We start from the raw sequence: 13863 nt of genomic DNA, 5'->3' as shown, positions 1-13863 counted from the left end.
TATTTCATACAGTTATTTAAATAATATACAATAATATATTGTATATTTCAAAATAGCTAGAAGAGAGGACTTGAAATATTTCCAAAACAGAGAAATGATAAATACTGATGGTAATGGGTATCCTAAATACCCTTACTTGACCATTACACATTCTATGCATGTAGTATATAATATCACATGTACTCCATAAATATATACAAATATTCTGTACCGGGAAAAAACTCTCTAAGGAATGAAATAGTCCTATGTTATTTACACACAGGATAGTCCTCAGTATAAGCATTAGGTGGAATCTTGTTCTCCTGGGCTGACAGTAGCTTTTGAATGCCAGAATGTTCTAGTAGATTTTTTTCATCTTCAGCCTTAAAATAATAACCAGTTTTATGCAAGATTCTTAAACAATGATGGTGTGAATATAATAGTGTCTTTGAGCATTTTGTTCTTGCAGAATTTAGATGTTTTGCACAAGTATATACTAATTCTTTCTAAAATCTCAGTTTTGCAAGTTATTGATTTACGGGTGTTAAACATAGGCTATTATATTTGTTGGCTTTAAAAATCATAAGGCTCTATATAAGAGAAGGCATTCTACTTATTTATTAGAGTGACAAGTAGGTCCCGAGCTGCCAGGTAGCACCATATACCTGAAAGAAGTGTCTAGGATAGCAAAATGGGTGGCAGACATAGGCACAATTACTCATGCCACAAGGTGCAATCAGTAATTCTGGAACTGACGCAGAGTTGGTAACTTCAACATGGATTAACTAAGTTGGCCCAAGCATGACTATCACCCCTCCAGAAAAAAATAGCTTCATAAAATGTCTTATAATAGACAATTGTATTATTTGCTTGCTTGTTTGTTTTCTTATGCATGGTCTATTTCTTCAAACTGTATGTAAGCCCAGACTTTGTCAGGCTTCTGCGCCTTTGTGTACCAGTTTAGTGGGGTTCCTGGTATAGAATAGATGCGCAATAAATATTTTTTGACTATCCTGACTAAATGAGCACCTCTTCACTAGACAACACTGCTGTTTGACAATTTTTAGTGGTAGACCATTTTCAAATTCTGGTGAAAGCTATAAACACTTTCCTCAGAAAAATGCACAAAAGATATTATTTTTAAATGTTCAATTGGATTTATAGGTCCACCTGAAAGCTCTGCCTATGAAACCCATTTTTCAAGGATGAAATTATGATGACAATTAGCTACTAACTTTCCGTTTTAGTTCTTTCAGGCATTCTCCAGATTGCTTGCCTAAGCCAATTATCTTCCCTATTCTATGGCATTATTTTTTGTGTTTTCTGCTATTTGTTATCATTAACAAATAGTCTATGTACATTATATTTTAGCTATAACAATGTAAAAAAGGATGATTTAGCTAATAAAAGTGACTTCTATCATTTATGATAAAGTATACAGTCTCCCTCCCCCTTTTAACCCTAAGAAAGCTTGGTATACATTTGGTGTAATCTCATAATCTTTTTCGTAAAGGTTACTCAGAGTAGAATCTGAAAGAGAAGAGTAAGTCACATTCACACACACACAGGAAAACCTCCTGACTGTTATAGATGGAGTGGCTTGAAATATGAGCACAAGTGGAGAAGAGGCATCTTGTTTAGTTACCTTCAGAAACGAAGTATACTGAAGACCTCAGATGGCTAACTTTTTGTTAGAGAGCTGTCTTTAGTTGTCAGTAATGAAAGGTGCCCAAGTGAACCTTGCTCACACTCTGAACTTTTGGGAAGCAGAGAGTTGTCATTTCATGTGAGTTGAGCTGTGCCACCAGAGAAACCTTATCCTGACTTCCAAAAGCCTTCATAAGAGCCAACTCTTCCAACACAATCATCAAGCAACTATGAAACTCTGCCTTGAGAAATTAGTGGTCTTACATTTTACTTCTTCTGATTTACAAAAAGAAAGTTCATAGTGCTACTAAAGTACTAGAGGCCACAATTCAAACCACCTTCTGTGATCTGCCCTAACCCCGGAGTGGCCTGTTCCTGGGGACCTTGCCCAGTAAGGCAGCTGTCCATCTCCATCTCAGTAGCTGAAGTAAATGCAGAGTGCACCATGTCCACAGGGCAGTGTGCCCCAGCAGCAGCCATAGAAAACATCAGTGGACTCAAGACTATAGCTCATTTACTGAACTGTCATTGTGGTGCCCCACTCTGTATCACAGGGATATTGGGAAAAGCAAAAGCACTCACACAGCTGATGCTTCAATGAGTTGACCCAAGTCAGGCTGCTAATATTTGTACTGCAGTTAGGGTAAAGAGCTTTAGCTATGGTTGTTTTGCTTTTTCCCACTCAAGGGCTTTTTTTCTTAATGGCTCAAACATATATCAAAACAACAGTGCTTGGTGTTTGTGCAATGAGAAACTTTCCTCTAACTCTGCAAAGAAACTTTTTTCAAGGGTGACTTTCATAAAAATAGGTTTAAATGCTTATTTCAGCAACCCCACATGGGAAACACAGTGTTGCCTATGCATTATTTTAATTTAATTAAGTTCATCCTATCCTAAAATCTGGTTCCTAACAAAGACAAGAGATAGTTAAATACAGACAATTAACAAAATCGTATCTGCAAACTGAAGTAACCAAAGCTTTTGGAAGATGTGTTGGTAGCTTTTCTCCTCTACATTCACAAACACTTTTGAAACTAGAAGCACAGTAGTTGTAAAGAAATAAAAGTCAGAGGGACTTGGTACAAAGCAGAAGTAATGAGGAGACAGGAGTCACATAATTGAATAACGAAATTTTCTACTTATCAAATGTAAGTCATGCCCTATTAGAGTGAGCATCCGCTATTACCAGGATGATTCCAACTATGAATCATAGACGATGAGGAAGCTTTAAAATTTATGAGGAAACTAGTAGAATTGCAACAATATACACTTTCTTCATGTTTCACAAGGTCTACATTTTATTTCAAGCAATAATTAGGCTTAAATATGGCAGTATTCAATCTAATTTACCATTATAGGTGGTTTTTCTGGCAAAAAACTACTTTTAGATGCTTTATATATAATTTGTTAACTTGGTCTTTCAAAAGATAAATAAGGTCAGGCGCAGTGGCTTACTCCTGTAATCCCAGCACTTTGGGAGGCTGAGGTGGGCAGATCACTTGAGGTCAGGAGTTCAAGACCAGCCTGGCCAATATGGTGAAAGCCCATCTCTACTAAAAAATATTTAAAAAAAAAAAATTAGCTGGGTGTGGTGGCAGGCACTTGTAATTCCAGCTATTTGGGAGGTTGAGGCAGAAGAACTGCTTGAACTTGGGAGGAACTGTCCCAGGCAACAGAGCCCAGATCTCACCACTGCACTCCAGCCCAGGCAACAGAGTGAGACTCTTGTCTCAAACAAAACAAAACAAAAGATAAATAATAGTGCAGTGCTACATGGGAAACTATTTCTGATAGTATAATCACAGAAACTACAGTCTTTATCATAAAATAGGCCAAAAACATTTGCTATTGAAAAACTATCCTGATCTAAATACAGCAGTTGTGGTTTTTTTCTGGGGACTGGAATGTACATAGTTACTAAGATGTTCATAACACTTAAGAATTATACAAAATGGGCCACATTTTAAAAAATCGCATACACACACAACCACCCCGGGTTTATCCATCCTCCTAAGGAGCTATTTTAGAAGTACCTGAGAATTCTGAAGTGAGCAACCCACTGATGAGTAAGTCACTTTTCTAAACCTTTGGACTGTCTCCACTGCACCTGTATAGAACCTGGATACCCCGCGCAGAGGGAATCTTACATGCATACCTATATTTCATGCCAGTCTGCTTTGCGGTGGACTCTTTGAGAGAAATGTGATGCTGAGGCGTGAACGTCCCCAGGCTGCGCGCGATGATAGCGACCGTGCGGAATTTGGCCCGGGCTGCGTTCACCACATTGGGGGCGGTGGAGCTCTGCTTGCTCAGAAGTCGGTCCTCACCATTCCGACTCTTCAAATTGTGCTCTGTGCAGGCTATGGAGACTTGCATTGCTTCCCCGGGCAGCTCACGGTCCCTCTCAGAACCCCAGAACACAGGCAGTCACGAGAGGTTGAGCAGTTGCGGGGATTTCTGCTTGTCTTTTAACCCCTCCTTGCTCCCCCTTCGGGATGCAGTCAAAGGAGTCCTGGCGGCTGACTTCTGAGCCGAGCCCACAAAGTGGTACGAGGGGCTGCGGTGCGGAAAGAGTCCCGGGGACCCAGAGAAGTAAACAGACGGCCCCGAAGTTGTCACAGCAGCTGGAGGGAGAACCAGGCTTGCAAATCTTCCCGGGCTGTAATCTCGGCTGATTAAACTGCCAAATCCATGTGGTAGGGAGGTTTCTGCAGAAGCCTATAGCTGAGCATTCATGGTGACTGAGCCGGTCGGCGGTGTCTGAATGCGGGCTCGCCTCTGGGCGATGGCTCAAATCAGCGCAGGCTTACCGCAAGATGCGCTGCCAGCATCCCCTGGACCACAGGCAGGATACTCAACTGGCGCGCGGAGCATCCCAAGAAGCAGCTAATTGCAAGCAGGTCCCCGCCGACTGGTGGTCTCCATCCACTCCTACTGTCAGCTCCCTCCCGCCTCCGCTCCGGGAGGACGTGGGGGCTCCTCAAGACCCCTCCCCACTCATTCTCGAGCTGAGAACGGGTTGCTGATCCCGCACCTACACGGGTTTGCAGCTGCACAGAGGAGCAGGCAGGTCCCTTTAAGGAGCTCTTTGCCTTTGTGTGCGATGAGAACGCAAGGATCACTTGCACCAGACTCTGGCTGTAACGAATCGGGAGGGTTGCTCCATAAAAAAAAAAAAAAAAAAAAAAGGGCTCTGCCGAGACTCAGATCAAATCTGCTGCAGCACAACAGTTGGAACTGGGGGAAGGCAGAGAGGGGGTGCTTCTGCCGTGGAACATGCCAGTGAATTAACACGTGAATACTCTGTAACTGGCTTGCTGAAACACAGCTTGAAATCCCTGTTATTAGCCTTGTCAGGAGTTCCTTTCCTCTCTGCAAGTTATTTCTTAAGCAGATAAGTTTGAAGGTGCCTGAAATGCCACAGTGCAGACTTTTGCAATCAACTCTGCTAACTTACTGCAAAATGTATTCTGTCGACCAGAGGAGGGACTGGGGTGGGGGAGGGGCAGCGATCCAGCACCACGCAGGAGGGGACTGCACCAGGTGTGCAGCAGGTCCATAGCACCACCCAGGAAGGTCCAGGCGTGTGGCTGAGACCACATACACTGAACATCTGTGGCCAACTGTGAGAACAAGCACTATCTCCAAGCCAGGTGGGCAGTAAGACATCCCTGGGGACTCTGAACCCACATGAGGCAGCAACATTTTCTGGTTTGATGTCAGGTGCAAAACAATTGCTCAATAAATGTGGCTGAATCAAACTAAGCATCAATTGGGTAATAATTTTCTTTCCATTTGAAATGTATGGAAACCAAACCCCTCTCACAGATTTACTTACAATAAAATTATGGCCTCTGCAAAATCAGCTTTCTAAATGTGGTTCCCAACAGACACTGCTGTCAAGCAAAAAGAGCTAGCATTTAAATCAACAATATTTCTGAATACTGTCACTGTATTAGGCAATGAAGATCAATATGGAGAAAAAAGGAAGCACTGTCCCCCTCCTCAAGGAACAGGCCATCTGGGTGGAAAGGACAAAACATTCAGCCTTAAAGGGTCTGACTAACAATGTTAGAAGGCGTATTATGACATATCTGAATGAGTGGCACAGACACGAGAAAGTATACTGGAGAAAGTTATTCATTTTGATTCATTCCCCACACTTCTACCAAGTCCCTGACTTTGCTTGTTGCTGGGGCACAAAGATGGTTGAGACAGAGGCTGGGCTCTCAAGAAGCTCATGGGAGCCCAGGCAGCCCTCCTAGAAGAGTGGGACTTTGCCTGGGACATGAAAAATGGGTTGAATTTGATTAGCAGGAGAGAAATAAGGCAGTGATCCCAGGGATTGCCAGGTTTGGACAGGACACACACTCTGTATCTACGTGATTAAAAAAATAGCTGGTCTAACCATTTCTTCCCAACTGAATAAAATTGCGGGAATAAAATTTTCAAGTAGAATATATGTCTGTGTTGCATTCTATTCCAAACATGAATCTTAACATTTTATAATCTTCAGATAAAATTTAAATCAGATTATAGAATCTCATCATTCAGCTTCTGCAACCTTCCCACTCTTTACTTTAAGAAATAAACATATTGATTAATGTTCAGTGATTGAGAAGTAGCTTTAGGATGAGTGAGGGTTGGGGAGAGGAAAAAATAAGCCTGTCACCTCTTCTTGTACTCTCAGCTCTGAGGCAGGAGTACTTGAAGCATATCTTTACTCCCTGGATAAACAACAGTGGGCAGAGAGGAAGCCAGATCATTAGAATCTTTATTTTTTCACACTCAGCCTGCTCATCAGAGATGATCAATGTGAATTGGGAAAGGAGTCAAAATGAGAAGAGGAAGAAGTGGGAGGAATCAGAAGGAACAGCTCAGAAAAAGGAAAAAAATAAAGCAGTCTGGGAGGCGAGACAGAGTGAATGGATAATCATCTGGCCAGAGGGGTCAGGAGCCAGGAACTTTAGCTTGGACACTGGCTGAGCAGGAAAAGATGTGTGGGTGGCTCAGGGAGGAGGCGGAGTGCTGCCACTTCCACAGGGAGGACAGAGGACCTCGAGGGTAGGGAAGGTCTGGATGCTGTTAGCCGACGTGGCTTTCAGCCTTGCCAAGAACTAGCAGAGCAGTGCCTGAAAGCATAATCAACAGCAGAACAGGGAATAGGTTATCAGAATGAAGCATGCAAGGCAGAGTGCCTCTTAGTCACCTTTTTATACCCCATAGGACCAAGCAGAGTGCCTTGTGCATAGCAGGCCCTCACTCTATAAATAATTGAGAGAAGGAGATAAGAAAACAAAGAAAGGAAGAGGGAGGAAGAAAGGAAGGAAGGTAGGTGGATGGGAAGATGCCATATTCTTGGATAAACTTGATTCCTTAAAAAAAGAAAGAAAATCCTGCACGTTCTAGTTTAAGCACAGCCAGCTCACTTGAAAAGAGTGGATAATTGCCCCACATTCATGTCTGCGCCTCTGTGTGTAGATGAGTGTCCCAGCCTTTAGGACATGCCTCAAAGAGAATCAAAGACCTGAGGCCAGAGGATGCTCACAGTGACAGTCTCTTTCTGGCTGCCCACAGTGCACCTTTTCAGATCTGACACCACATGGGCATTCTGACTGCCAGCCAGCAGCTTGCTGGCTTCCCCCAGCGGTGCTCCCCTTCCCAGCATTAATGGAGCAGTCGGTCTTAGGAACCCGGAAATTAGACAACACTTGGCTGAGAGAATGTTCATTCTAATAAGTTTGTGCTAAGAAGCCACATGCTAATTAGACTAGGAATATGTGTCGTTTCATTGTCACATCATAAAATTGGGAGGAGTCTTCACTGTTATCATTTCAGGTTTCGATATGACCCACAAACATAGGTACAGATGTGGGTGTAAATATAGATATAGCTATTGTTTTCAACTGGCTTGTGTTCCCTCCAAATTCATATGTTGAAGCCCTAACCCCTAGTACCTCAGAATGGGATTGTATTTGAAGATGGGGCATTAAAGAGTAACTGAGGTAAAGTGAGGCCATATGAGTGAGCCCTAACCCAATGTGACTGGTGTCCATATAGAAATAGGAGATCAGGACACAGATATATGAAGACCGTGTGAAGGCACAGGAGAAGATGACCTTCTATAAGCTAAGGACAGAGGCCTTAGAGAAAACCAACTCTGCAATCACCTTGATCTTGGACTTCCAGCCTCCAGAATTGTGAGGAAATAATTTTCTGTTGTTTAAGCTACCTAGTCTGTTGTTCTTTGTTAAAGCAGCCATAACAAATGAATACGGATATAGACATAGTTTGATTTTACTTTAATTCTTATATCATTGCTCACAAGAAACTAATGGAGCCTACTGAAGAAGATGCCTCTAAAAGTTGTTATTAGACCATGATAGCTATCATTATTATTCCACCCTATACTACCTACATACAAAGTTACCTTTGGAGCTTTTCTTTTTTTTTTTTTTTTTTTTTTTTTTTTTTGAGATGGAGTCTCACTCTGCCACCCAGGCTGTTGGTTCATGGCAACCTCTGCCTCCTGGGTTCAAGCAACTCTCCTATCTCAGCCTCAAAGTAGCTGGGATTACAGGCATCCACCATCACACCCAGCTAATTTTTGTTTTTTCAGTAGAGACAGGGTTTCAGCATGTTGGCCAGGGTGGTGTGGAATGCCGGACCTCAAGTGATCAGCACATTGTATATAGGATGTATAGAGAGAATGATGATAGTTATCATGATTTAATAATAAAGTGCTTGAAAATCACCAATTCTTGTATCAGGAGTCACCATATAGAGGCTTTATTACTTTGTGGAGTTGGTTTTGTGGAATTTGTTTTCAAAGATAAGTAGAATTATTATATTTTATCTACTCTAAAATAATGTCAACCCAAATAAACATGTTTATTTTATATACCACCAAAGTTAAAAAATGTGTTAGTTATGACACAATGCTTTCTTATCCCTCATTTTTTAATTAATCAAAAGAATCTTTTTAGATTCAAACTCCCTCCCTCCAATTTCACTCTTGTTTTGTGGATGCCATGGGGTACTTTTTTAAAAAAAATATGAAGGTTGCAACATTGCATAGGGCCAAATAATCACTTACTCTTACACTTTGCCTGGGTCTCAGCTGGTCCCTATTTGTTATGTAGCATGTGGAATTCTTTGGCATTAGTATCTCCCATATTGGGTCACAGTGTCAGAGCTGGTTAGGAGCAGATCACAGGCTACATAGCTCATATCCCAATGCCCTGTCTCCTCATATTCATCTTAGAGTCTCTGTGGTAACTCAAAGGACTTTAGGGTGTGGAGTCAGTTGGAGTTGGGTGTGAATCCCAGCTGTACTCTGCCCCTCCCTCCCATGTGTCATTGAGCAGGATACTTAACCTCCCTGAGCCTCAGTATCCTCAGAGAGACAAAATGGTGCAAGAACATGGTTCTCCAGGAAAGGTGCTATCGTTATCAACCCCATTCTACAAATGAAGAAACATGAGACTCAGAGAAGTTAACTTGCCTAAAGTGAGACAGGCACACGAGGATTTAACTTGTGGCAGCCTACCTCCAAAGACTTCGTTCTTACCCCCTGTGCATAGTGATCCTCACTGCAAGAACTTCCTTATGAGAGGCTTTAAATCGTGTCACTTTATGAATTTCGTTTTAAGGAGTCTAGATATTTTTGAAGAACTAAATCACCTATGCTTGGTAGCTTTTTAAGTATGTCTTCTATCAACATTTTCAAATACTTTATGATACTTTATTCCTGTTGCTCAAAAAATTTTTTCTTCCCAATCACCTGGCAAGTTATCAATTGATTCAATTTCTTGCCAGTAAAGTCAGAACCAAATGTTTTTTACTGAGTCCACTCAGAACTTATGGTTTATATTCCATTGAAACCACAGCCAATAGGGGCCAGAAAACAGTTATACAGCCAGGCAAAATTGGGTTTATCCAAAACAGAAAAAAAATGCTAATTTTAGAAGAATTATAAACAGGCAAGTATACAGATAGCAAGCCACTTTTTGTGCCTATCATTTGTGATTAAAAGAAGAATTTCTAGGATGTAAGTTTGCGATTTATCAGAAATTCTTAAAACATGGGTTTGAAGAGCAATTTATTATATTCTGACAAATTGAACCAGTTATAAAAATTAGTATGGGCCCACATTTGCATGGACACAGCATTTTGAACAAAAGGCAAAATAAAATGGAGAGGCCATATTGGAAATACTCAAGGCTCTGCTGAATAGAAGAAACTTCCAGATGTCTACCCTACTACTTCCCTGGAAAAACAGGCTCACCAGAGAACATCCACCAAGAAACTCTGAAGGAAGGCTCAATACAGGTTTTCTCACACTGCCAGCCACATATCCAGAACCATAGCATAATTAATTAAAGGATAGGTGAGCTTTCCAATGAACATTTATACTATATCCATAGCCACTGATGATTATTTCTTGAATTTGAACACTCTGACATAGCAGACCTCCAATATTTGTCCATCACTTTATATGCTCAAGGTAAGGTGCCATAGTGATATAGGAAGCAAGTATGAAAAAATAGGAAATTCAGGCCAGGTGTGATGGCTCACACCTGCAATCACAGGACTTTGGGAGGCCAAGGTAGGTGGATCAGCTGAGCTCAGGTGTTCAAGACCAGCCTGAGCAACATGGTGAAACCCTGTTTCTATCAAAAAATACAAAAAATTAGCTGGGCATGATGCCCTGTAACTGTGGTCCCAGCCACCCAGGAGGCTGAGGTGGGAGGATCACTTGAGCCTGAGAGGCAGAGGTTGCAGTAAGCCAAGGTCATGGCACTGTACTCCAACCTGGGTGACAAAGTGAGACCACCCCCAAAAAAAGGGAAATTCACAATTCATATTATTTTGTTCGGGCCTCTTCATGGTAGTTAATTTCTCATAAGCTTGTCTGGAACCTGGACATATCACTGAGAGGAAACAGGGACACATGGTCTGTTTATTTTTTACAAGTATCTTTAGCTTTTTCTAAATTATTAGTCATTAGTATAATTTCTGCCATTTCCTTATGTTAGAACAAGATGGCAGAAATATTGGCTTTGGAGAAAAGATTTTTCTAAAGACCTTAACTTACAGAGAATTTGTTTTCAAAGATAATCAGAATTATTAAATTTCATCTACTCTAAAATAATATCAACCCAAATAAGCATGTTTATTTTATATACCACTAAAATAAAAAAAAAGTGGTCAGTTACGACACAATGCTTTCTTACCCCTTATTTTTAAATTTTTTAATTAATCAAAAGAATCTTTTTATATTCAGACTCCCTCCCTCCAATTTCACTGTTGTGTATATATAAAAGGAAAATGTGACAGAAATAAATTGGTTAAAGTATTCCCAAATTTGTTTACATTCCAAATTTGAAATTATGAATGTTTTACTGAGCATTATTAATGTCCATGTCTTTCCACACAGTCATCCTTTGTGTTGATGATGTAGCATTTTTTTTTTTAATGCATGCTCAACTTTTGTCTCTGAGACTTTTTCCCAATCTGGTGACACCGACTCTGGGAGTTTTGATGCGCACTTACAGGCATTAGCAACCAGATCATGACAGCTGCCTGGCCAGCAGCAGTTAAAAATGATTTTACAATTTCAGCAACATTTTAAAAATATGCTTCAAAGAATTGATGAACTATGATGATTTCTAAAATGGTATATTATGAACTCTCATTTTATGGCTATTTAAATCTAAAATACTGCAAATTAAATGAAGGAGGGAATTTAAAAAGAAAATGTTTTTTGAGCACCCGCTATGTTGCAAGCACTGTGTTAAAAACTTCCACATCCATTATGTCATTTCAAATGAAAGGAGGGAAAATAGCCTTCGTGAAGCACATGACTTAATTGGACCCAAAACTAAGTACTCTATAGGTGGAGTTACATAAACATTTATCTTCACCCTTGAAAAATGAAAGCAAACCAGATTCTGGAAGAGCTTCCCACATAAAGCTAACCTTGCATGATGGGATGGAGAAAAATATCCAACCTGAAGGTCTTTCAAGAAATAAGTTAATGAGTCCAAATCTATTTGTTTCTGTTTAAGTTTGTTCATCTTCTTCAGGTGAGAAAAGCCATTACTACATGACTCTTTACCTCATAATATCTAATATATTTTTATAAATAGGTGTATTTTCTCACTTCCTTTTTATTCCATTCATTTTAGAAGGAAGAGTGTTATAAAAAGGGCAGATCCAAGATCCTATGAAATTCTGTATCAGTTGAGTTATCAAATTTGTCAGATCACAGAAAGTTAATGTAGGAGACACCCTCAGCTTTTTGTCATAGTTAAAATGAAACTCATTTTGGTAACATAAATGTTCTATCACCTCACACCTGTTGCTATCCATCAAAAGGACAAGAGATAACAAATACTGGCAAAGATGTGGGAACTCCTGTACACTGCTGGTGGAAATGTAAATTAGTACAGCCACTATGGGAAAATGATATGGAGGTTCTTCAGCAAATTAATAATAGAACTGCTATGTAACCCAGCAATCCCACTACTGGGTATATATCCAAAGGAAATGAAATCAGCATCTTGAAGGGATATCTTCACTCCTGTGTTTACTGCACCACTGTTCATAATAGCCAAGATGTGGAAACAATCTGAGTGTCTGTCAATGGATGAACGGATTTGAAAAAAAACGTGATGTACATACATATATATATATAATAGAATATTATTTCATCCTTAAGAAAATCCCACCATTTGCAACAACACAGATGAATCTGGAGGACACTATGCTTAGTGAAAAAAGCTAGAAACAGAAGAACAAATACAGGCATATCTCCTTTTGATGGGTTTTGCTTTATTGCACTTCACACATATTGCATTTTTTATAAACTGAAATGTTGTGGCAAACTTGCACAGAGCAAGTCAATTGGTGCCATTTTTCCCATAGCACATGCTCTCTTCGTGTCTCTGTGTTATATTTTGATAATTCTCACATTTCTAACTTTTTCATTATTATTATGTCTGTTATGGTGATCTATGATCAGTGATCTTTGATGTTACTACTGCCATTGTTTTGAGTGCCACAATCTTTACCCATATAAGATGGCAAATTTAATTGATAAATATTGCATGTGTTCCCACTGCTCTATCGACCAGCTGTTCCCTCATCTCTCTCTATCTCTCTTTTTCTCCTTGGGCCTCCCTATCCCCTGAGATACAACAATATTGAAATTAGCCCAACCAATACCCTACGATGGCCTCCAAGTGAAAGGAAGAGTCACACATCTCTCACTGTAAATCAAAAGCTAGAAATTATTAAGCTTCATGAAGAAGGCATGTCAAAGGTCTAGACAGGCCAAAAACTAGGCCACTTTTGCCAAATAGCCAAGTTGTGAATGCAAAGGAAAATTTCCTGAAGGAAATTAAAAGTGCTTATCTAGTGAATACATAAATGATAAGAAAGCAAAAGAGCCTTATTACTGACAGAGAAAAAGTTTTAGCAGTCTGGATAGAAGATCAAACCAGTCACAACATTCCCTTAATAAAAATTATAATCCAGAGCAAGGCCATAACTCTTTTCAATTCTATGAAGGCTGAGAGAGGTGGAAAAGCTACAAATGAAAAGTTTAAAGCTAGCAGAGGTTGGTGAATGAATTTTAAGGAAGGAAGCCATCTCTATAACATAAAAGTACAAGGTGAAGCACTAAGTGCTAAATAGAAGCTACAGCAACTTATCCAAAAGATCTAGCTAAGATAACTATTAACAACATCAAACAACATGTTTTCAATGTCGACAAAATAGCCTTCTATTGTAAGAAGATGCCATCTAGGACTTTCATAGCTATAGAGGAGAAGTAAATGCTGGTCTTCAAACCTTCAGATGACAGGCTGACTCTCTTAATAGGGGCTAATGCAGCTGGTGATTTTTAAGCTGAAGTCTATACTCATTGACCATCCCCCAAATCCTAGGGTCCTTAAGAATTATGCTAAGTCTACTCTCCCTGTGCTCTAAATGGAGCAACAAAGCCTGGATGACAGCACATCTGTTTACAACATGGTTTGATGAATGTTTTTAAGCCAACTTCTTAGACTTACTCCTTAGGGAAAAAAAAAAAAAGACATATTTCAAAATATTACCATTCATTGACAAAGCACCGGGTCACCTGAAAGCTCTGATAGAGATGTACAAAGAAATTAATGGTGTTTTCATGCCTGCTAATACAGTATCCATTCCACAATCCATGGATTAAGGAGT

At 40.0% G+C, this 13863-nt stretch overlaps 1 protein-coding gene across 3 annotated transcripts in view; it reads right to left on the bottom strand.

The window, feature by feature from the left end:
• KCNAB1 (potassium voltage-gated channel subfamily A member regulatory beta subunit 1) overlaps positions 1 to 13863 on the bottom strand; it is a 394665-nt gene that overhangs the window by 238906 nt on the left and 141896 nt on the right. The window contains exon 1 of one of the 3 annotated variants that reach the window (XM_017522930.2): positions 3782 to 4910. The exons of the other annotated variants lie outside the window; for them this stretch is intronic. Within the exon in view, the coding sequence (XP_017378419.1) occupies positions 3782 to 4002 (221 nt within the window). The 5' untranslated portion in view covers positions 4003 to 4910. Of the gene's footprint in view, positions 1 to 3781; positions 4911 to 13863 lie in introns of those variants that run through there. 3 annotated transcript variants of the gene reach the window in all.

Source organism: Cebus imitator, unplaced genomic scaffold, assembly GCF_001604975.1.
Source record: "Cebus imitator isolate Cc_AM_T3 unplaced genomic scaffold, Cebus_imitator-1.0 Scaffold25, whole genome shotgun sequence".
NCBI lineage: Eukaryota > Metazoa > Chordata > Mammalia > Primates > Cebidae > Cebus > Cebus imitator.
Note: the sequence above shows the minus strand (reverse complement) of the source record. Positions and strands in the feature narration are given on the sequence as shown.